At 33.7% G+C, this 25,030-nt stretch overlaps 2 protein-coding genes across 3 annotated transcripts; both read right to left on the reverse strand.

Moving 5' to 3' along the window:
* Positions 1-4,496: 4,496 nt before the first annotated feature.
* Positions 4,497-8,762, reverse strand: LOC133184754 (uncharacterized). Of its 2 annotated transcripts, none has more exons than XM_061319825.1 (3): positions 8,738-8,762; positions 8,333-8,451; positions 4,497-5,254 (listed from the first exon to the last, which is right to left on the reverse strand). In XM_061319825.1, exons 2-3 carry the CDS (start codon positions 8,416-8,418, stop codon positions 4,603-4,605), a joined length of 738 nt encoding a protein of 245 aa, XP_061175809.1. In that variant the 5' UTR covers positions 8,419-8,451; positions 8,738-8,762; the 3' UTR covers positions 4,497-4,602. The 2 variants fall into 2 exon arrangements, with proteins under 2 accessions (XP_061175809.1, XP_061175808.1); XM_061319824.1 differs by lacking the exon at positions 8,738-8,762 and adding an exon at positions 8,637-8,724.
* Positions 8,763-13,349: 4,587 nt separating this feature from the next.
* Positions 13,350-24,429, reverse strand: LOC133184565 (glutamate receptor ionotropic, kainate 2-like). Its single transcript, XM_061319654.1, has 13 exons — positions 24,275-24,429; positions 22,283-22,396; positions 21,931-22,173; positions 21,510-21,703; positions 20,520-20,666; positions 18,735-18,815; positions 18,439-18,645; positions 18,228-18,331; positions 17,987-18,080; positions 17,569-17,872; positions 16,344-16,561; positions 14,147-14,397; positions 13,350-13,726 (listed from the first exon to the last, which is right to left on the reverse strand). The coding sequence occupies exons 2-13, from the start codon at positions 22,365-22,367 to the stop codon at positions 13,399-13,401; spliced, it is 2,256 nt and encodes a 751-aa protein (XP_061175638.1). The 5' UTR covers positions 22,368-22,396; positions 24,275-24,429; the 3' UTR covers positions 13,350-13,398.
* Between the last annotated feature and the right edge of the window lie 601 nt (positions 24,430-25,030).

A 25,030-nucleotide genomic window follows, 5' to 3' on the forward strand; every position in this document is an offset into this window, starting at 1 on the left:
AAGGCTAAAATATGCCAAAGTTAGCACTCTGCTACCAAAAAGAAAAAAAAACAACTGCTATATGGTACATGTATGTGATAGGGATATATGTATATCAATGGAATATTGAAGCAATATGTAATATGTAATAAAAAGTACATGTATGTTAAACTATGTTGAAATCAAGGAGATATTTTTTTACCAAAACGAAATTAAGTCTCTTCTTATCCCAGTTATACCACTGGCAATCACTGACTGAAGCCATAAGAAAATATGATTACATGACAATATTCAGGAGATGATTTTTTGAACCTTGAACTTGTTTTTATGCCCTACCATGAATATGACTGGTGTTTGTCCCTCTTCCATCCTTCCTTCCATGTGTCTGTGTTTAGCTCGGATTAAAAAAAAGAAACAGTTCAAGAAATATTAGCCAAAATTCATTCACTTATACATACATATTTAACTTTGTCGTAATTTTTGACCTTGATATTCCATATGACCTAGAACTCACTATTCCGCATTTTGTGATGATTTTATAAGTTTCAAAGAAATGATTTATAATATTTTTTATCAAAACTCATATGCTGATACATTTGGTAAAAACTTTTCAAATGTGTTATTTGACCTTGACTTGCCTCATGAAATTGATCTCACTATTAATAATTTTGCAATAAGCACAGTTTAGAATAAACTATTCATAATATTTTCATCAAAAGCTGTACACTGATACATATTGGTTAGAACTTTTCAACTGTGTCATATATTCTGATCGACTTTCCCTATGACCTTGACCCCACAATTCCTCATTTTGCATTTATCTTTCAAACCACCTTCATCTTCAAATGTGTCAAAATGTTCTCACCTTGTCCTCTCTATGACCTTGACCTCACTATTAATTGTTGTGCCTTTAGCAAAGTATAGAAGAAACTGTTCAAGATATTTTTACAAAACTTCATTTAAAGAAAAAAATAGAGCTATTCAACATATTTTTTTTTTCCAATGACTTTCAACCCCCCCCCCCCCCTTTTTACCTTAGTTTCAAAGAAACTGTATAAGATGTTTTCCTCAATCTTTGTATAAAGATACAAATTAGAAGAGCTATTCAAGTGTGTCAGAATTGTCTGACCTTATCCTTATGACCTTAAAATTGACCTCACTTTTAATTGTGCCTATAGTACAGTTTAAGGACGAGGGACCTAATTCAAAATTTCGCACCACTGCGCAGAAAACTGCACATATGCCTTGAACCAATTTGACTTAATTATGTATTGCAAAACATAAAAAATATACATTTTTAAGAGGGCTGGGTGGTTGTGCCATTTTCAGACTATATTGATCTCCTTTAGAAGAAGAGCTCCATATAAAGATATACAAAAATGATCAAATTTTAAAACTAAAATGTATGAAATTTTTGTTTGCCAAATGATAGTTGACAGCTTATAATAAGATATCATATCTAAAAAATTAAGTTATATCTGATGGTTAATTTGTTGACCCCCCAGCCTCCTTAATTCTTTTAAAGATATTCAAACTCAAAAATATTGTAAATATTTCGATTTATATTCATTTGTTGATTTTATAAATAAATGATTTATTTGGCAAAGGTATTTTCATTGAAAATTTCCCCCAAAATGTGCCCTACACCTGAGTTTGACATGCCCCCCTGAAAAATCTAAGTGGATGACCCATTTATTTTTTGGCATAATTTGCTGGTAAATTGTCTTGTTAACATTGTCCTTTAATATGAATAAAAATTCTATTGCAGAATTTTTTCAATGATCACTCTTATACCCTACACTGGCAATTCCCCATTACTTTCTATAGTAATTATCGATTTCCATCGCCAACTTTTGAAACGCTCCCCATTAAAAATCTACATCGATGACCATATGATTTTTTTTTATTGATTTTAACTCACCAAAAGTCACTTTACCTCATATTAAAATTTGAATAAAAAATCTATTGCAGAAATGAATTAGGTCCGTCGTCATTAAAGAAACTGTTCATAAAATTTTCACCAAACTTCATACACTAAATAAATACATGTACCAATTTGTGAGAGCTATCAAAGGGCACACTTGTTTCATAAGCCGGGTCAAGCTGGTTGATACTTCCAGAAGCGGGCAAGTAACTTGTTTCAAATATTTTTAAGCCGCCAGGCGGTCAGAAAGTAGCCCGGATCGCCCGAAAAAATTCGAGCAGGCAGATGAAAAGCAATATGGCAGAAAACGGAGGTAGAAATTTTCTTGATGGTGAAATATTCCTTTTTTTTATCATTTGCAGTAGTTTGTTTCAATAAACATACAGTACCAAGATAATAAGTAACTTTTACAACATGTCTATTTATATTTGCACGACCAACGCTTCCTCTTTTTTAATTTTTAAAGCTACTTTTCAGTTTTGTTTGAAACGAGGCACTGTGCTCCACGGATTTTGCATTGAATGGATCTAGTAAATATTAAAATGCAAATATGTCCATAAAAAAAATTGTCCTCGTGCATTCAGAGAAAATTATTTATTACAGCAACAGCACCGATAACGGTATCAGCCATTTTCCGGCCGAATTTTCACTCGTTTCAGCCACAATAACCGGGTCAATATGTCATGTGATAAAAGTGAACCGGGTCATCACCTGGATGTTTGAAACAAGTGCGCCCAAATTGTGTCATAATTTTCTGACCTTGACCTTCCCTATGACCATTATCTTTTCAAGATACAGTCTAACCTCATTATTTTGAACTTGATGGGATCGAGAAAAAACTTTGAGATATCGAGGGTAAAATACTTAAAAATAAGTGGTTGGGACTTGCAAATCACTTTGACATATCCATGGTATTTGAGATATCAGTGTTTGAGATACCGAAGTTCAACTGTATTTTAATCAAACTTTATACAAAGTAACATAATGGTAAGAGCAATATAAAACTAACAGAATTTTCTGACCTTAACTTTCCTTATGACTTTGACCAGTCAGTCAATGCCATTGACGGATTATTTGGAAATCCCACAGAAGATGACTTAAATGCTACTGGCATGGTGAGGATGGTTATGAGAGGGGTATGGCATAAAAAACATCCTATATCTAGTTATCACCGGTTAGATTTCAATTTAGCTTTTTTAAATTGTGTGCCATTACAAGGAAAATAAGCATGAAAAATAGATTTTGTTCACAGGAAGTAGATATTGGAGTAGCACCATTTGCCGTAACAGCTACCTGTGATAGGGGTCATAGACTACGTGTTACCTTTTCAAGAAGATGGTGTTGGGATACTAATGAAGAGAGTGGAAAACAAAGCAGACAAATTTGAGGCTAAAAGGTCAAGGTCACAAATTCACATTTAATGCAAAATGGTTTCCAGACTCACATCAATACTGTCTATAATCAAAATATATCCTAAGATGATCAAAGGTGAAAGGGTCAGAGATCAAAGAAAAATCTTGTATATTGTTACAAATTGTTTCTGGCTAATTTGTCCATAAGCTTGGGACATAAATTCCTTGAATTAGCTTGTTTATTGTGTATCACCTCAAATCCGTCAATGACTACCCTTGGCATACCATGATAATCAGAGATGATTAGAAACACCTGACAGTTAAGTTTCCATACAAGTACAGTTTGAAGTATAAAGTAGCAGTTGTGGAAAAACAAATTCTTTAGAGATTCTCTAAACTTGGATAATTTTTTTAAAAAATGTAGCCTTTCATTGGGTAGTTACCATACATTCTCATAGTATATAAAAAAGTTGGTAGAACTAGTAAATTGTTTCTTTTGAATATGCTACATTTGTGAATGAAATACATATAATTTTTTTGACACTTCTCATTTGTTGTGATGTCCTTTTCCATTAAGCATTGTAGGGAATCAGCATGTGGAATGTTTTTGTAGCCTTTTTCCCTATACATTCACATATAAAATTTTGAAAACACTGCATAACTGAGTCACCTTTTAATGGTTCTTTTGTCAACTTCGATTGAAATTGGCCACGTGGCTCTAAAGAAGTCAAAAATGTAAAAAAGACATAGACAAATTTTGATTTAGAAAGCTCACTTGAGCCTTCAGCTTGGTGAGCTACAACTTTGAATAGAGTAAAGAAACTTACATATTCATATGACTCATTATGCATGTTTAAAGCCTAGCTGTTCTTCATAAGTTTTTTTTACAATAAATTCCCATGTAAAACTTCGATCTCTTACTTTGGGCCCATCCTACCCCCAGGAACCAGGATTTGAACACTGGCTAGAGATGCTTGCAAATTACTATGAATATCGCGGCCCTCTTGTTCTTGAGCTGATGATTTTTATGACACCACCAGTTTTTCATCCTTGGAAGAGGAAACTGGCCCGGTACATACTTGTTTCCCCTTTACCCATGGATGGTTTGACGAAAGACTGAATGAAATTGGCCCAGCGGTTCTGGAAAAGAAAATGTCCCAAGTTTACATACAACATGAGATGAACGACAGACAGATCGATGCTGGACACACTTTGATCAGGTGAGCTAAAAACAAAACAAGTTTAGAGATTTGCAGCCTGTTTTAATGTAAAACATTCACAACAGCACATTTCTTGAAAAAAAAAATTCCATTCTCTAGAAGTGTACAATTCAAGTTAAAATCAATTTCATTCAGTTGGGGGAAAAAATCTTCTAAAAGCTTCTTCAAGCCTAAAACGAATAGAGTCAAACGAATTTCCAATTTCAGAGAAGTCTGTTTCCTTTAAAAATAAGTCTTGATATTCTGGTAAAATTTCTTTTTCCTTGTAGATTTTATCCTTCACTAAATTTCTTTCGACAACTTGATTGTATCCCAGAAGTGCCCCTACACCCAGCTGAAGAATCACATTAATTCCTATAACTCTATAATAACGTCTATTTCCTCTGAAGCTGAATTCTGTCAAGAATTTCTTCATTTGCTTTCCAACATGTTTTGAAAGAGATAAACCCGATTTTTTCCCTTGTTCCCAAGTAACAACCAGGAAAGGATATGAGGCAGTAATAATAGGCAGTGCTGCACCAAATACCAACTGTTCTCCTGTACTTAATGCAATCGCATGATCATCACTTAAATCTCCTGCAGTAATTGGTAAAGTCACATCATGTTTATAAGCAAATTTGGTGAAAATATGAGTGATGACCATATTAGGTGCAAGAAGCAATGCCACAGTTAAGTTATGAAGTCTACTGGCAGAAAATCTGTACCAGGTGAATGTTGTAGCAGCCAGACCAAGGGCAGAGCTAATTCCTGCTATATTAGGAGCTTGTCTGAGTGTTGTCCTGTAATAAAAAATAGGAGATATTGTTTTAAATTTCACAGATATCTGCTGAGAAACTACACACTTTCATATTATCTCATCATCTTATATTACCTGGTGGTGAATTTTGCAGATAACAACTAAGAATAACATATCCTTACCATTTAAATGATCTTTCTCGAAAACAAGAGGCCCACGGGCCATATCGCTCACCTGAGCACTTTGGCTAGGAAAAAGCAGAAAATTAATCAGTTCAGTATTGAAAAGTATAAATATGACCAATCACAGCTTTGCTGTTTCATGAGAAGAAGATTTTTAAAGATTTTTCCTATGTATTCCTATATAAAACTTTGATCACCCATTATGGCCCCATCCTACCCCCCGGGGGTCATGATTTGAACAAACTTGAATCTACACTTCCTGAGGATGCTTCATTATAAATACGACCAATCATGGCTTTGCTGTTCTTGAGAAGAAGATTTTTAAAGATTTTTCCTATGTATTACTATGTAAGACTTTGATCACCATTGTGGCCCCACCCTACTCCCCAGGGATCATGATTAGAACAAACTAAAATCTACACTACCTCAGGATGCTTACATATAAATATGACCAATAACAGCTTTGCTGTTCTCGAGAAGAAGATTTTAAAAGAATTTTCCTTATAATTTATTCCTATGTAAAACTTTGATCACCCATTGCGGCCCCACCCTACCCCTAGGGTCATGATTTGAACAAACTTGAATCTACACTACCTGAGGATGCTACCATATAAATACGACCAATCATGGCTTTGCTGTTCCTGAGAAGAAGATTTTTAAAGATTTTTCCTATGTATTACTATGTAAAATTTTGATCCCCCATTGTGGCCCCACCCTACCCCCGGGGGTCATGATTTGAAAAAACTTGAATCTACACTACCTGACAATGATTCCACTTAAGATTCATATTTTCAAGCACAGTGGTTCTTGAGAAGAAGATTTTTAAATGATGCCATTAATTTTACATAAAATCTTGATTATCTCCCCTTGGGAGATGGTGTGGCCCTTCATTTGAACAAACTTGAATCCCTTTACCCAAGAATACTTTTTGGCAAGTTTGGTTGAAATTAGCTCAGTGGTTCTTGAGAAGAAGATGAAAATGTGAAAAGTTTACGATGACGACGACAACAGACAACGGACAAATTTCAATCAGAAAAGCTCACTAAAAAGAGCATGATATAATAATTGAAATTGCATGAAATAATAATTTAAGTCCTCACAAACAAAGTGAAGTGGATGGGGTGCACTGGAATTGGAATGTTTGTCTGTCTATAGACATACACGTACACTATAAGGCCTAGAATCATCAAACTTTGTCGGCTGATGAAACTTGAGTAGAGGATTTATCACAAATTAAGGTTAGGCATGGCCGTAGGAACCGGGGGGGGGGGGGGGGGGGGGGGGCAATGTATGGAATACTATAGATACTATAGAAAACTGTGGCTTGTGCCCCTTCAATAAAAAATGCTGATGACCTTTTTTTTCTTTTTTTCTTTGCTTGTCAAGGAATTTTGGTAGTTGATAGTGCCCCCTCAACTGAAAATGTTTGGCTGTGCCCCCCTAAACTGAAATTGCTTCCTACGGGCCTGTTAGGTCAGGGCCAAATGAGGCAAAACCCTATCCAACTCGTAACTGGAAAATAATATGGCTTAGAATCATCAAACTTGGTCATTTGGATAGAATCTGTGTCTCACCCTCAATGTGTCAGTGTGACCTTTTATTAAGATTATATATCCAAATATGTCAAAACCCTCTTTTCAGCTCAAGTAAATGCGAGACCTAGTCAAGAAACTTTGACAGTTGGTGCATCTGTAGAGAAATGTGAATTGCAGCTTAAAACAGGTCATTAAAACTTATCAAATGACCAAATATTAAAAAGGAAAGCTCTAAGTTTTAAGCGAGATAATCCCTACAAATCTAAGAGTAATACAGATAACTTTGTTTTTAACAATAATGACATAGATGTGTAATTACAAAAGAATTTGCCAATGGTGTTATGAATAGCAATTGCTCTGCTGGCATAATCCATGATATGGGCTAGCGCATCATGGAAAATATGCTAGCAGAACTATTGTTATTCATTACGCTATTTACTGAATAAATGTTGTTTATTACTTATATTTGCATACCATGATTTGTCAAGAATGACAGAGGAAAGACTGACTGGGATTTGTACATGTTGCAGTAAAAATTGTTCTGAATTATGCTACAGCTGCAAAAGACAAAATGATAATTTTTTCTCCACTTTCCATTTATTGTGCTGTCCATCACTGCCTTGTGCAGCAAAGTATGCAGAAATCATTGGCATCATACATGTGCTTCTCATGGGCTGCTCATAAGCATTTATCAGGTTGGGACCAATCGCCCAAATGGGATATAATAGCCCATTTGGGATATAATATCCCAAATGGGATATAAATTTACAGTGCAAAAAATGAAAAAAATTAGTTTGGCTATAGATATCATAAATCCACATCAAGAAACTTATAAAGGAATAACTTTTGGTTAACAAGTTTTTCTGTATGCCCACTGTTTAGGAGATTGATCCCTCAGAAGTTCCTAAACTCCTTGGGGATCAATCTAACAAACTGTAGGGTTGCAGAAAAACTTGCTTGTCAAAAGTTATTCCTTTTTAAGTACTTTAATGTGGATTTATGATATTTAGAGCCAAAATAAAAAAAAATAATCTTTTTTGCACTGTAAATTTGTATCCAGTTTGGGATATTATATCCCAAACGAGCTATTATACCCTACTTGAGCGATTGGTCCCAACCTGTTTATTAGAATGTGGTATGGGAAACAAAGATCCAAAGTTTATCCCTTTTGTCATCTGAATTAAGATCTGAATATTTCAGAAATCAGCTTGTTTGTTGTATTCCCATTACTAAATTGAGAAACAGCACACTTGTTTGGTCACAATAAATATACTTTTTTCAATTGGTGGCACTGTAGCTCTATGGTTGTCCATTCCATTTTTTTTTTCAGACCAGAGCTACAGATCTGCAGCTAAACTGCTAAAGTGAACAAAGGAAAAAAAAACATCATTGACTTTAACTTACGTTTGACTTTTAATCCTCTTATAATTTTCATCTTCAACACTTTCATAAACTTTCTGAGGAGTTACCTCTCCTTGCCCTTCAGACATTTTTCAGTCTTTCTTGTCCACGTTAATGTTTTCCTAGAAAATATAATAATAATTATCAGTGCAATAGTAACACTAAACAGCGAAACGCCTTACAACATTTATGGTCAGTGGCTGTATCTGTATTTTGCTGCTGTAGAGCAGAGTCAAAACAAATCATTTCGAATGTCCTCTGTTTTTCATTTGTATGGTGTCAGTTAAAAAATAAAAAAAATACTTACTTTTAGTTTAAATGGTATAAAAGTTTTAAAAGCACATTTTGATTCTGGCACCTGCATTAATTAATAAAATTTGAGCTAAATTTCAACTGTACAACCAATACCGTTTTACACATGTTTGCAGGCAGTCATAAACTGGTGCTTCACACAGGGAGTGAGAACCAGTTTGACTTTGGGTAAAACAAGTTCTTTGGAGGATCCCTGGACATCTCAGTTCATCATATCTTCAAATCGATCCATATAAAACTGAAACAGTAAATGGTGTACTGTACACTGGCGACTAATACAAGTTAAAACACTCATTAAAACCAAAAATCTGCTATTAGCTTTTTTAAAAGATATCCTATTTCTGTTTATGATATTTTTTTTAAAAAAAGCTAATTTCAGCCATTTCTAATTTTTTATTTTAATGATTGTATTAAGACAGACATAGAAAAACACATAATACACAAAACACCATTCTAAAACCAAGCGCCAATACCTTGAACTACTCTGCTATAAACTTTCGTCCAAAATATAAATTTGTGGGTTACTCTTGATTAAAATAGTAATGCAAGATTCGTATAAATTGTGAGCAGCTAATGTTTATCCACTTCTATGTTATAATTAAATCAAGGAATATGCTGGGTGCATGATGAAATGATTAGATACATCTACCATCCATTTGTCTCATTTTTATTCATTCTTTGGAATTACAGTATATAGTATTATATGACATCAGAAATGATGCAATTTTTGCAATCCAATCAAAATGAGACAAAAATTTGCATTTTCCTTGACCTTTTTTTCATAAGGGAAAAATTTGAGTGCAGCTTTGAACAAGCAATTTTTTTTTTCTGTAAATACTAAATCAGTCTTGTATAGATACATATAAAATGTTTATTCTAATTTGCGCTTAATATTTTCCGAAGAAATATTGCTTAATTAATACATCTGTAAAAAGCATTTTTATACAAAATATGCTAAAATAGCGAGAAATGTTGAAATTAAGGATGTTATATTTCTAAACAAGAGGCCCATGGGTCACATCGCTCACCTGAGCACTTTGGCTAGGAGTTCCGTATTTTATGAGTGGTATCAACCTATCCCTAAGGGGAGAGGGGTATTATTTGAACAAACTTGAATCTACACTAATTAAGGATGCTGCCATATTTCTTTGACAAACCATGGCTTAAGAAGTTTTAAAAAACATTTTTTTCCTATAAGTTTTATCTTCTACTGTGGCCCCACCCTACCCCTGGGGTCATAATTTTAACAAACTTGAATTTACACTACCTGAAGATGCTTCCGTATAAATATTACCAATCATGGCTCTGTTGTTCTTGAGAAGAAGATTTTTAAAGATTTTTCCTATGTATTGATATATAAATCTTTGATTGTTCCATTGGGGCCATGCCCGACCCTCGGGGTCATGATCTGAACAAACTTGAATGCACGCTATCCGAGGTTGCTTCCATATAAATATGACCAATCATGGCTTTGCTGTTCTTGAGATGAAGATTTTTAAAGATTTTTTCCTATGTAAATCTTTGATAACCCATTGTGGCCCCACCCTACCCCCAGGGGTCATGATTTGAACAAATTTGAATGTACACTACCTGAGGTTGCTTCCATATATATAATTATGACCAATCATGGCTCTGTTCTGGAAAAGATTTTTAAAGATTTTTCCCATGCATTCCCATGTTAATCTTTGATAGTTCATTGTGGCCCCGCCACATATATCTATAATTTGAACAAACTTGAATCTACATTACCTGAGGATGTCTTCATATAAGTTTCATCTTTCCTGGCCCAGTGGTTCTGGAGAAGAAGAATTTTAAAAGTCGCCATTAATTTTTCACTAATTTGTAATTATCTCCCATTGGAAGAAGGCTTGGCCCTTCATTTGAAAAAAAAACTTGAATCCCCTTTACCCAGAGATAATTTGTGGAAAATTTGGTTGAAATTGACCCAGTGGTTCTTGATAAGAAGTCGAAAATGTGAAAAGTTTACAGACGGACGGACAGCATGACGGACGCCGGACAAAATGTTATCAGAAAAGCTCACTTGAGCTTTCAGCTCAGGTGAGCTAAAAAAGGGCATTTGGATCAGATTGAAAATCGTGAACACGCGGTTTCGGGTATATTGCGCCATATAAAATTCTCGTGAATAAAATTATATAAATTAGGGGACTGACAGCTACATAAGGAACAATATGGTATAAATGTAAACCCTTCTACAAAATAATCTAACATACCTGGATCACTTTTATAAAATGTTTAAATTAACGGGGGCCAAAATTGACTCGTATGATATATAGTCCTTTTTTCAACAGGTAGCAATACGCTTGCGTACTTTCTTTCTCGCATATAGATTATATAAAACAATAATACAATATTTATAATGGGTAGTGGCAGGCAGATGAGATGTATCTATTTTCACGTAAAATTGAAATTATTAGTTAATAATTTAGTACCTATAAGCCTCAATAAAAACCCAAATAAGCAAATCATAACGCATGGGAGGGTCACTGTACATACCGGTACACTGTAATAATGACATGTGATATTGAACACCTCCGGACAGATATTTTACGGTTTTAATTTAATACAGATACGGAAAAATTCTTATTAATTTTGAGTTAATTAATTTAAATAATTAAAATAAATCAATGGGAAAATGTTTTAGTTGTATAATAAAGGTGTTATTGAACTTATATTGGTGAATTTTCGCACGCTCGTGCATTTGTGCAGCCAACTCGTACTAATATTTGAAACTTGAAAAAAAGACCAAGGCTTTCCAGATTTATTTTATTTATACAATCATATTGACCAAAAAAAATCAGCTTTTTGTTACATTTTTTTTTTGTATTATTTAATTTTTTTTTTAATTTCAAGGACAATTTTTATAAAAAAAAAAAAAACTTAATAGCAATTATATATACCATTAATTCCCCTGTTACATGTAATTCTAAACTACAAATTTACTGCGTTGCAAGAATACTTTAAAAAAAAAATCAACCAATAATTGAAAAACTTTTTTAAAAAAAGCAATTATACAAACCATCAACTCCCCTGTTTATTCTAAAATACAAATTTACTGCGTTACAAGAATACTTTATTTTAAAATCAATCAATAATTGAAAATGCAATAGCATTTTAAATGGATATTCAATGTTTTTAGTTGGTATCGCACTCCTGAAAATATAAATATTTAAAAGAAAAATCTCATGAAATAAAATCCACATTGATTTTTCTTTTTATAATTTTTTTTTCTTTATCTATTTTTTTTTATTCTCTACTAGCTGTCTCTCTATTAATATTCAAAACATATTGCAATGAAGGTATACAAAGGTGCATTTAAAAAGAAAAATATTGAAATGAAATAAAGGGATCAGTAAATTTAAACAAAAAGCCAACTTTAATTAAATTCAAACTTTAATAGCATTTTGAACATTAAAATATGAGAGGTTTTATTTGATTTTTTTTTAAATTGATTTTAAAAAAGGCGAACTTGTATTGCCACCTAAAACTTTGCATTTCTAATTGGAAAAAATAATACCTGTGAAAATATAAATTTTATTCAACGGATGGTATATGTATGATTAGCAGTATTTCACTGTTGAAAATGAAATGCCTTCATACTACCGTAAATACTTTTGAAGAAACAAATTTTACAGATTTTGTCAAAACGCAGCCTTTTTTCTTCATATATAGTAGAGTTACGATAGTAAAAATTAGAAAACCATGATATTCCAGGAGCTCCCGTGGGCTTTGCCTCTTGGCCCCCACCAGGGCCCAGGCTGAATGCACTGGATCCGCTGGGGACCTCAAGGTGGTCTCAGACCCTTGCCTTTTGTTAAATACAGTAATCTTTTTGCTATCTACACTACTGTATATCATCAGACCATGTTTATTGAAATATCATATAATACTATCATTAACATACATATCATGTCAGACCATAATCAACAACATGAAATGTAAAGATAACGAACCATACCCAAAGTCTAATTTATATAGCTGAGAACACAGCAATCCCATCTTCTGTCAACTGGTCAAAACAAAGGTTCATGCTTATCATGATATCAAAACAAACCATGATTGACAAATCATTTACATAGTATCTCAGATAATAATCAGTATACACACACATATTATACTTGCAGATCAATTGTATAAAAATATCATTAAACATGCAATTCATAGCAGACCATGATCAACGCAATACATGTTCCATATCACCCCATGATCAACACATATCAAAGATTACGGTAACCTTGTGGTTGGGCGCTCACTTCGTAACCGGTAGGCCCGGGTTCGATCCCTATTCCTTCGTTACATCAAACCGAAGAATTTAACATAGGTAGTGACTGTTCATTCATCAAGCACCCGACACCATAGAAGTGAAAGTCACAGGTTTTCTGGATATGATTAAAAAACGAATGTCTGTGTCACGGTACGCATTGACACGATAAAGAACTCCACTGCTACAGCCGTAAGCGCTATGTTGTCATTGACATTAAAATGTCCAAACGAGCTGCCGTCTCCAAACTGAAAGCTCTACAACTGAACAACATCATGATTAACAAAATATTATATCAGATAATTTTCAGACAATGGTCATCATAATGTGGTGCTAGAACTGACCACGATCAACATGATATCATGATTAATGAAATACCGAATGAGAGAATTCATTGTAATGTGAAAAAAAATGAAAAGATTTCTCATTTATTTTCACAAAACAAATCCAATCCTTCAAGAAAAAGAAATACAGTCTCTCATTTATTTTTTGTTGCTAACATATCCGATTCCGTAATATTCATTGAAGCATTATCGTGTTTGTTACTGGACAAAACAGCATTTTTACTCAATTCCATATCATTATCGACCTTTGTTCCTTGTTTCCACTTCCTGTAAACTCGTATTACTTCACACGTAAAAGTAATGGCAACCAAACCTAAAATGGCTGCGTAGAGAACGAATATTCCGGACAAACTGTCCATCTTTAGTGTGGTAGCCTTTTTGGTGATACTGATGCATTTGTCCTTCCTCCACCATTTGGCTCTAAATTTTGCAATAATTCCTCCTTCTAGCATCCTTAACATACTGAAAAAGAATAAAGAAGGTACCTGTATTTGGCGTGTGATCTGCAGGAATATTGTGTAAGAAACATCTATAGTTCAAAAGTCCAGTCAAGCAGACAATTTGGTCAAACAGTTGGAAAGACTTTACAAAGTTACGCACATAGAAAAATAATATACATGTATTCACATTGAAATGTCCTTTTGTAATATTTAAGTCCATTTATATTAATAGTTTTGATATACTGATATTAAATGATATATATAATGATATTATGATTTGCATATTAAGTACTTTTTATGAAATGATTTGCATAACTATGTGTCCACGGATTCCATGGAAAGCAAAACGTTCCCATGTTACATGTATAGAGGAGAGATGATTTTAACAAAACTCAATAGACAAAAGCTTTCCTAAACTTGTGATTTATGGCTTTATACTTACTGATCATCAAAAACCTTTTTAAAGGGTGCGTTTTCTGGAATGATAAAAGATAAACTAATTTTGTTGAAGGATTCCTGGGCTATCTCTAGCGAACCGCAGTCGTTATGAATAAAGTACTGGAACTGGGAGTGATCCCAAAGCAGAGCGTATTGTCCGGTTTTCACCAGCTCGTATCCTTCTTCCACTGTTTTAATTTTTGGCATGTCTGACATCATGTTCCATATACTCTTGTACAAACCTTCTGTAGCTTCCTGGAATGGAATAATAAAGTCATCAGATGATCCTCTTTAGGAGCAAAGGGAAACAGATCTAGGCGGGTGGTAAAATGAATGTTAACGTTACTGTACATCACTATTAATGTAATCAATTTGGGCACTGCATTAAATTATATTTACATCCACTGAATATTATCTCATTTATTTCTTCTGAAAACCAAAACTCTTCCATCAATGAAACGTACAATGCCGTACATACGTTAAATATTGTATTATTGATATCTTTAACACAGATTGCAGAAAAAATTACAAAACCCGCTTATGCAACAGCTGCAACATTAATTACCATATTAACAACCAAAGAAAGCATTTTATCAATTTATTGTTTAAATATGAAGTAAACAGAGGATATTTCTGCAACTTCAAGACCTTCGGACAATTACATAATGTGCTATCTTTTAAAAAGATAGGTGAGCTTACGCTGTAGCCATTATAAAACACAGAAGTAGATATCTGAACCATTGGTTTATTTAGCTGAATCGATTAATAATTGGAAGACAGTGTGTACCGAGGGGGGGGGGGGGTCGCAATTCAGAATGGTGATACTTTAGTGGACTTCACGTTAACAGTGGCAACTGTTCTTAAGTTCAATGTTATTTAAATTTTCAGGTGAAAAATACAATTATTTTAAGAGATTGGTAGAACCAATGAGCACTTGGTTTGAAATATTCCAGTGTGACCTACTGTTTTATAGCAACTGCATTTTCTGGGGCCTTTCCGGCAACTCGGAAAATCATTTCCTAATTTATTTCCTAAATCCGGAAAGGTAGTAGTCGTTCTACCAGACGTTCGACTGTCTCCGTAAATCTTCGAAGAGCAACTCGAAAGAGATTTATGGAGACAACCGAGCCACAGGCATCTGACGTTACTTATTTTTCTTTTAATTAAAAAAAACATACCCTTTACATATATTTTTTTATTAAAAGAAAAATAAGTAACGTCAGGTGCCTGTGAACCGAGCGTCAGTTGAAAGAGACAATGAAGGTACTAAGTTTTTATCATAATTTTAGAAATAACACAGGTGCTTGTGGACAGGACCCCCCCCCCCCCCCGAATATACATCCTGGGTCCAAGGATATTTTTATTCGTCTTTTTCCATAAATTAATCTTCTATTACACATTTACAATGTATTCCATATGAAAAATCTAAACAATAACGTAGAATTAACGTTTTATTAAAAATCATAACCGCGGTATTATACTGTTACTTTTTGCACATTTTTGAACATTTAAGACAAAAAACGAAACCTCAGATCATTTGTATTTTCGAGAGATGATAAAAATAAACTGAACGATAAATGCATAGCTCTTATCGTGATATTTATCAAAATAAGTATCAAAATAACTCCACTGACGTCTTCCTACAGCCACCTTCTTCCTTTGAAGCAACCATAGTTCACAAAGTAACCACACGTACCACTAGGGCTGGGACGATACAACTTTTTCTATATCGATACGTATCCCGATATTTGAGCCACGATACGATATGTATCACGATATGTTAAATTGGTTATAAATCCTTTTTTTATATTGAAGTGAACAAAACATTTCTTCACATATAAGAATAATTTATTCAAAGAAGTTGTATATCTGTTGTAAAACTTAATTATTTTGCACAAGTGGTCTTAATTATTATGTATTTCATATTTATATTTATATTAAGCATAATTATTTTACATATTAAACCCAAAATGTTAAGTAAACAAAGAAAAACATTAGTCAGAATTTTTTGGGCGATATGTCGATATTTCTTCATATGTATCGATATGCGTATCATCCTCACATTGAATCGATATTATCGATATCTCGATATATCGTCCCAGCCCTACGTACCACACAAAAAAAAGTTCTATACAAGTCCATGCATATGGCAGTTGCATTTAACAAATGACACTTTGAACTGAAAAGAGAGAGTAAATTACCTTGAACATGGCATGGTGGTTTGTCTCCTGAACTATAAGTGGTTTATAAATTGTTTGTGAAGCCAGCTCCTCAAGGTTCTTTACGGGTGGTTTCGCCAAAGAAATGGTAAAAAATGCCGCCAAATTAGCAGTGTACGATGCTGTTATGAGTATGGTAAATACCCACCAAAATCCAAGAATGATCCGTCCAGATTCAAAACTCGGACGTGTTCCATCATCTATAAAAAAAAAAAAAAGATTGAAAAGATATATCGGTCTCGTATATATAGTAAACCTTCCGCATAGCAGGCCTTCCCCCGGAATATTGAAAATATATACCAATCAAAACTATTAACCCGCTATTCTATTTCTTCCAATAGCTTCTCTCATATACAACAGTACTCTGTTTTTATCAGTAATACTCAGCTATTAAACAAGAATATAGAAATCGCTGGAAAATCTACTGAACCTTAAATTGACGATTTTATCGTGAAAGGAAAAACCGCGCTCGTGTATTGAAGGGAAAAAAAACTTCATTGATTTTTGGGGTTTTTTTCCTGTAAATAATTCTTTTACCAAAAAACAAAAAAACACAAGCACATTTCGAATAAAATACAGCGTATGCCCGCAGATAAGAACTGGAGAGCCATTGATATGATACAAGATGGATGCAGAATAAAAGGAGGAGTTTCTACTACATTTTCTGCTTTTATCGCTATTTTCGTTACAATAAGAAGTTTTAATATTTGATTCCAAGTATTTTTGCATTAATTCACACATACAAATAATTCCCAGGTTGCTAGGAAATTTCATTGTCACTATAGTACAGTTGATGTGTTGTACCGGAAGTTTCAAGTGATCCACCGGAAGTGATGCTGACTTGAATCACCAACAGTCAACACGTCAAGTTACCATTTCTCGTAAAGATCGTTACATGATGATTTACTACATGAGAAATCTAGATTCACAATTTACGTTTACGGTTAGGTGGGAAAGTTCACTATGTGGAAGAAATATCCATATAGTATATGGTAAACCTTCACCCTTGGGGTAAGATTTACTACAAAGTAGATCTTCCTGAGGATATTTTTACTATGGAGGAAGCTTTACTACCCCGTTGTCGTAATTGGTTGAAATGAAAATACTCTATGAGAAATTATGAGCCGTTTTGATCATGCAGTCTTGCATTCTTTTTGTCATGTATGTGTGTGCGAGGGTGTATGTCTGTAGTAACCTAACATGTTACCTTGTCCATAAACTGTTCCAACAATAAGCCACACATTACGACTCAATGGTAAATCACCTGGGCTTGATTGTGGACTTAGCTTCGCAATGTAATACAGAATGCATGAAGTCATCACCGTGGCCAAAATAATGCCCAACCAAGACGTGTAATCCAGAGGGAGAAAAACCCTGAAAAATTTGTCTGCTTTGTTTTCTACTCTCTTCATTAGTATTCCAACACCATCTTCTTGAAAAGGTAACACATAGTCTATGACCCTATCACGGGTAGCTGTTACGGCAAATGGTGCTACTCCAATATCTACTTCCTGTGAACAAAATCTACTTTTCATGCTTTTCCTTGCAATGGCTCATAATCTGAATAAAGCTTAATTGAAATCTAATTAGTGATTAACTAGATATAGAATGTTTTTACGCCATACCCCTCTCATAACCATCCCCACCATGCCAGTAGCGTTTAGGCCATCTTCCGTGGGATTTCCGAATAAACCGTCAATGGCATCGACAGACTGGTATCTACAAATAAGTTCTTAGATTTATCAAGACTATGCCGATAATTAAAGAGATATGAAAACATTTTATCGATTAGTAAGTTTATTTCTGGAAAGTTCATTAATATAGCAATATAGAATTCTCTGAAATGATGTAACTTGAGGCTAATACCGGAAATTGAATGTCTCTGCAAAGTCGCTCAGTATGTCGTAACAAAAGCCGTAATAATAGGAACTTCCATTGTTATTTGTGCCTTTCATCACATATGGAGCATTCTAAAACATAGACTGCTTCTTAACAAACCATCACACATGAAAAATTAAACCAAACTCCGTACGAAGCATTTTGACAGAGTTGAAATTTGGATACTTAATTTAATTACCGTGACAGATGCTACTTTTAGCACTCTGTTTCCAAAGTCCCTGAAACTGTTTTCGTAAAGTTCACCATTACGAGTTATTAGACCATTGCCCAAAGTAAACTGAGCCACTTCTTCGAACTTCAACATTTCCTTGCTTGAGCTATGTATCGTTATCTTAATATTCGATATCAATTGATTATATACTTCAAAAGGTGTCACGGCTCTTGCCTAGAAAAAAAAATATACAAACCGTTGTGATAAACATTTCCATTTCAGTTGTTTACCTGTTACTTTTTTTTTATTAATTGCTCACTTACAAAACATGATTGTGTCAAATTTTCAGCTCGAGAATCTTCCATTTCTTCCCTGTACGCCTTGGATATCGTAGTAATCAAGGCCTAAAAGTGAAGTGGAATCCAAATTATTAAGTGTTTGAAAATAACTCATTATTAAATCATCAATCATGTGTTAACATGCCCGTAGCAACGGTTTCAAAAGTGGAAAGGGGGGGGGGGGTGTTGAACCTTCCATAAAATGTGACCAGCCAAACCAGAGGTCTCTGACGAAACTGTAGCTCTACTGGTTGTACTTATAAGGGAAGATAAAATTGGCACTTGGACTTGAAACTTTGCAACAGCAATAAAAAGAATAATGATCTTTGGTTTAGTCTCTTTTTGTGGCAAGATTTATTGCAATCAGACTAAAACTGTAGGAGGAGTAGCCTTTTAAAACAATTTTTACAGAAGTTTCGATTTAAGTAACAATGGCAACATCATTCAACAAAATCAAAAAAACAATAACGACAAATATGTATCTCAGTGCAGTCTACTCTACTCTACTGAAATCCGACAAAAAAGTGTGGGAGGAGTAGCGTTTTGAAAGTATTTCAAGAAAATTTCTATATTTAGTAACCATGGCAACATCTTTCATTGAAATAAAAACCAATACACAGAATTATGTATCTTAGTGTAGTCCACTTGTATGCCAAGTTATACTGAAATCGGACCAAAACTGTAGGAGGACTAGCGTTTTGAACGTTTTTCACAGAAATTTCTGTTTTTAGTAACCATGGTAACACCGTTCATTGAAATCAAAAACCGATACAAAAAATTATGTATATTAGTATAGTCTACTTAAGTGCCAAGCTATATTGAAATCAGACCAAAACTGTATGAGGAGTAGCGTTTTGAAAAAGTTTACAGACGGACAGACAGACTGACGGACGGACGACGGACACCTTACTATCGCATAAGCTCTTCTGGCCCCAGGATCATGAAACAGGCTTATACTTAAGTCAAATTTTCAATCACCTATTAAATGTTTATTAATTTTTGAATTAATAACTACTTTTGCAGAAAATAACACTTTTGTGAAGCAACATTGACAATTTTTGGCTGCATGATATCCTTAACATTTTAGTGCAGCAAAAAGATTTTGACTTAAACTTAAGATGTTTCATGATCCTGGGGCCTGGTCTCTGATCAGTAGAGCTAAAATCCGCACTTTAAATGCCCAAATCCTAGAAGTTGCCATTGCTTGACATTACAGCAACAAAAAGTGTTGAGGGGGGGGGGGGGTCAACATCTAAATAAGAATTTACTATAGCAAAATAGTACTATAATATTAAAAAAGATGAGGGTGGTCAGCACCCCTCCCCCCCCCCCCCCCCCCGCGTTGTACAAGCCTGGTTAATTGAATATTCTTTTTTATCATTACTTTCAAATATGAAAATCAGAGACATGAGTAAAGCGAAATTTGGTCTAGAATTTGATATACTAGTCTAACAATTCTAAAGTAATTGGATATCAATAAAATGTTCACTTTCCCTTTGACCCCATAATACAAATAAATTCGATGTTTTTATCATACAAAACCGTTGTAAAAATTACAAATTTGACCAACTCAACCCAAACCCTGATCATTGTACCAAAGTTGGATAGATGGACGGACAGGCACCAGTAATTTTGTTGCCTTCACTTTTAGCGGAAGAGCATAAAAATCGAATAGAAAATATCATTTTGATTGTTAAATAGTTTAAACATTTTTCTCCTTTATTGATAGAAAGTGATGAATGACTTGGTATGTGTACGAAAGGTTCTTACTCTATATTTTTCATGCTGAAGACCCACGTTAAGCGTTAAAACAAATCCTTGATGCAACGATCTGAATATCGTATTGTTTTGCAAAAATCCTGGGTCCAAGTTCAGGATCCATTGATATCTCGTGTTAAACATATCTAAAGAAATTGCCTGAAAGAAATGAACATATTAGTGTTTAAAACCTAAGTCAAAACGTAATTATTTTAAAGAACGATATCGAACAATAGTGCAAGTAAATGAATTCATGTTAATCAAATTGCATCGGTGAAAGAAAAACTAGTACTGGGTTTGGAAATATTTACCCTTTATTTGAAGGTTTATAGTTTTCATAATCTTATTTAGCAATCAATTGTCTCATCGAAGTTTTGCTCTTCGATATATTCAAATTTACATCCCATAATATTTCGATAAATGTTTGATAAACAGAAATTTGAAGTTGGATATATTCATTATTAATCCACAATACATGCATTGTAAATGTCGAATCTACAACTAATCATAAGAATTGATTTTTATATATTTAATGAGTTACTAGTACCCCGTATTAACAGATAACTCTCAGGAGGAAACACATCTTTGGGATACATCATTTATTAATTAACTAAAATAATTTTATTGACTGTGTGTGGTTAATAGATTAAAACTGCATCGAATAAGGGTTCTAAGGGTGATCTGTTACTATCAGATTACAATTGATCAGTCAGACAGACATATTCTGAATATATAAAACTTCCTTTCGACAGGTTTACTTTAAGTTAATTAATATAAAATTTTGTTTTGACGCTAATGATTTTTCAGAAGTCTAATTTGTTATTTAAAAGCATACAAATTCAGCATACATCGCAAGGCCAAATTTGATTGAAGTGGCCTTTCAATTTGACAATTTTACAAAGAAAATATAGTTCTTTTTTTTTACTACAGTAGGAGTTGTCTGTCTTATCAGAAGATCAATAAACCTTAAGCATTGACAGTCATGTGACATAAAAAATTAACCAATCGTCGTACTTCGACTATCAGATCCACTGTTTGTTCCGAGTGAGTAACAAGACAAACATTTTCAAAAATGTCCTGGTTTTTAATCATTGTCAGAAGAACTCTACTGCTGTCTTCTTTTGCTATGCAGATATATTCGGAAGAAATATTTAACAAACTAAGCCTTCGTAAAAGATCTTGTACGCAGTCGTCATCTGAAATTAATAAAAAGGAACTGATACAATTAAAAATGTGCATGGCATATTTTTATTTCATATTGATTTTTTTTATACTAGAATCATGAGAATAATGAGTATTATTACTAGCTTTCGCTTTCGAAATGAAATACATGTACATGTATCACTGAAGGTAAGTAATTTGATAGAGACAATTGACAGAGATTTGATTTGCATTATAAATCGTAATGAAACAATAAAGTTACCATAAACATCTTCATGTAATAAAAGGAAATTTTTCCATTCTTGTTTCATCACTATAGCAACAATTGCTTCATTTCGAAGCCGGCAGTCAAATGGTACAATTAAGGAAGATAGAAATAATTGCTCCTTTGTGATTATGCTCAGAGGTATGTTCAAAGAGCTTGCTTGCCATCGCAAAGCCAATCCAGTCTCAAGGGAAGTGAAAGCTATGAGTCCAAGAAAACACTGTGCTGACAACTCGCCAACTAATAAAAAAAAAGCATGAAGGGAAAAATACTAATGTTAATTGAGCAATAATTGAAAGTTTCGTAATCACAATTTCAGTGAAAGTGTGAATTAATTTATGTATTTCACCTTTCTGAGTAAATATAAAAATGTCCTTTCCCTGTATGATGTACGAATCATACTCTGTGTTGTTTAACTCAATTTCAGAATCCATCCATTCTAACCCAGCCTGATAAAGAACACCTGAAAAAATCGTTAATGAGAACGTACATTGTAAAGGTGACTAGTCATATTCGTTGAAGAAACCCTTAAACTTTATGATATGACACAAAAATTACCATTTACTGTATAATTTTTTATCAATCAAAATCATGTGTAGTTATTCCCTTAAAAAAAAAGACGAAACACGATTGCGCTGACTGTATTCTGAAGTAGAAATGATATTTTACATCGGCATATTCTTGAATACGTAACGCGAGTTTAAAAATAAAGTCGATGTATTTAAGAAAATTGAATTCTCATCAAACTTCGAAGCGAGAGTGGTTTATAAATCTCGATATACCCAAAATTTGGAGCAGTATTCATCGGAGGATCAGTGCGCTTGAAGTATAATTGTGATGTCACAAATATGCCCCTGCTGAATTGCAATTCAATCTATTCTCACATTCATAAGTAAACAAAAACAATATCAAGCAAAATACATAATGCAAGAGTGTATAGTTTACATTACCTGGAAGGGTGATTCTCTTATTAAATATATTGATGAATTTACTAAGGTTTTTGATGACGGATACCTTAATTTTTTTTCATGAAAATAAATTTAAAAACCTAAAAGCACTTGGTCGTCTTATATATGTTGATAGTAGATACAATGACCTTGCCAGCAAATACAATTCATCATTAAGTCTAATGCTGACTGACGTTTTTCATTCTAATTTTTAGGCCATTATTTACACAATGAATTGTCGACGGATTGGAGCAAAAGGCGGGTGTGACCGGTCGGCAGGGGATACTCACTCCTCTATGGCATCTGATCCCACCTCTGTGTTTGCTCTGCTCCAAAATTTGTATTGTTTAATAAACTTTTGAGCTTGAATACTTTCGTTATCTCCATATATTTCATACAATCTTCCACAATCGTTTAAAGCTGGACATGACATAATATAATGCTATTCGTATTCAGCATTATTTTTATACGCCTGTTCGTTGGCCTGAAACCAACAAACATTCGGGACAATCGGTAAATTTAAAATTCAGTCTGTCCATTCGCTTTTACGATGCACACTGTATATTTTGGCTACCATGATTTGAAATAAAGTAGTTGCGTCGCAACGCCACGAATGCCCTCGCAGGCAGCCAAAATTTCAAATACCATATTTTCTGATTTTTTTCTAAGTTCAAGTGGGATAAGTTTTTGATTTAAAAGTATATTGCTCCATCGGCCTGTCTCGATTGCAATTTATGACTGATTACTAGTTCTAAATTTTATCAATGTAAGTATAGTATTCATTGACACATTGTCATTTAAATATTTCTTAATAAAAAAATACTTTAAGTGAACAAATTATAAATTTTGCCTTTACTAAATGTAGCACAATCTGAAGTCCATTTTTGTTGAAATTGATCAATCAGTGTTTGCTTAATTACATCCAACAACCATTTTTCATTTTCCACATTTTGCGTCATCCAGACATAATCTAAATCACTTTCCTGTAAAATACTCCGTATACATTCATTCTATTTAAAATTATAATCAATATTGTTTTACATTAATGAGCTATATAAAAAAATCATACAAAATATGAGACAATTTTGTCTCTACATATACATGTACTAACCACAGGCACTTGGGGTATGGACCCCCCCCCCTTTTTTCCATTTTTTTTTCTTTTTAAATCTGGGTTCGAGTCACCTTTTTCCTATTTTTGTATTCTAATATGCACTTTATGTTATCAATAATGTAACTCTTTTGTTTCTGTAAGCTGTTTTTAAATATATCGTTTTCGACTGATACATAAAGAGAGAGAAGGCTTGCAACTCTTTCCTCGTCGTCTGCCTCACCTCGCTTAAACTTCGCCTGATTATTTATCTAAAGCATAAGAACACATGGAATATGCATACGTCAATAAATTTGTTACACTTTCCTCTTCCTTTTCATATTTCCATTTGATTTTTATGTGCCCCCGATTTGTAAATATTTCGATTAAATCACCCTCATTTAGGGTAAAATTTGTTGATGTGCACCAGCTGGGACGGAAGTGTCCGGTATTTTCGGACGTCATCATTAAGTGTAATGTCATTCGGAACATAAAATGCGAGAGGGAAAAATCCCGAATTTTCTCTTCATATTACATGTAACGGTAAGTTCTGTGTATAACAAGATAACTGTAACTAGCAGATTCTTATGGATGAAGATTAACATTTTTAACATACGACCTAGACAACAAAATTTCACAATATAATTATTAAAAAGCCTGGATTTTTTTTTTTTTAAATGCAGAACATTTGTAAAGTTAGAGTTACCGTTATTGCACTTCCGTCCCAGCTGGTGCACATCAACAAATTTTACCCTAAATGCGGGTGATTTAATCGAAATATTTAAAAATCGGGGGCACATAAAAATCAAATGGAAATATGAAGAGGAAGAAGAAAGTGTAACAAATTTATTGACGTATGCATATTCCATGTGTTCTTATGCTTTAGATAAATTCTGAGGCGAAGTTTAAGCGAGGTGAGGCAGACGACGAGAAAAGAGTTGCAAGCCTTCTCTCTTTTTATGTATCAGTCGAAAACGATATATTTAAAAACAGCTTATAGAAACAAAAGAGTTACATTATTGATAACATATAGTGCATATTAGAATACAAAAATAGGAAA

Source organism: Saccostrea echinata, unplaced genomic scaffold, assembly GCF_033153115.1.
Source record: "Saccostrea echinata isolate AGI-Se365-2 ecotype Australia unplaced genomic scaffold, CSIRO_AGI_Sech_v1 ptg000010l, whole genome shotgun sequence".
Taxonomy (NCBI): domain Eukaryota; kingdom Metazoa; phylum Mollusca; class Bivalvia; order Ostreida; family Ostreidae; genus Saccostrea; species Saccostrea echinata.

Excerpts from the sequence above, each read along its gene's own strand:
- LOC133184754 (XM_061319825.1), bottom strand. The coding sequence starts at position 8,418 with ATGTCTGAAGGGCAAGGAGAGGTAACTCCTCAGAAAGTTTATGAAAGT. Across the intron at positions 5,255-8,332 it reads AAGAGGATTAAAAGTCAAAC|GACAACACTCAGACAAGCTC; the intron begins GTAAGTTAAAGT and ends TTTTTATTACAG.
- LOC133184565 (XM_061319654.1), bottom strand. The coding sequence starts at position 22,367 with ATGGATTCTGAAATTGAGTTAAACAACACAGAGTATGATTCGTACATC. Across the intron at positions 18,816-20,519 it reads TTCAGCATGAAAAATATAGA|GCCTTGATTACTACGATATC; the intron begins GTAAGAACCTTT and ends CTTCACTTTTAG. Across the intron at positions 16,562-17,568 it reads TGGAACAGTTTATGGACAAG|ATGATGGAACACGTCCGAGT; the intron begins GTAACATGTTAG and ends TTTTTTTTATAG.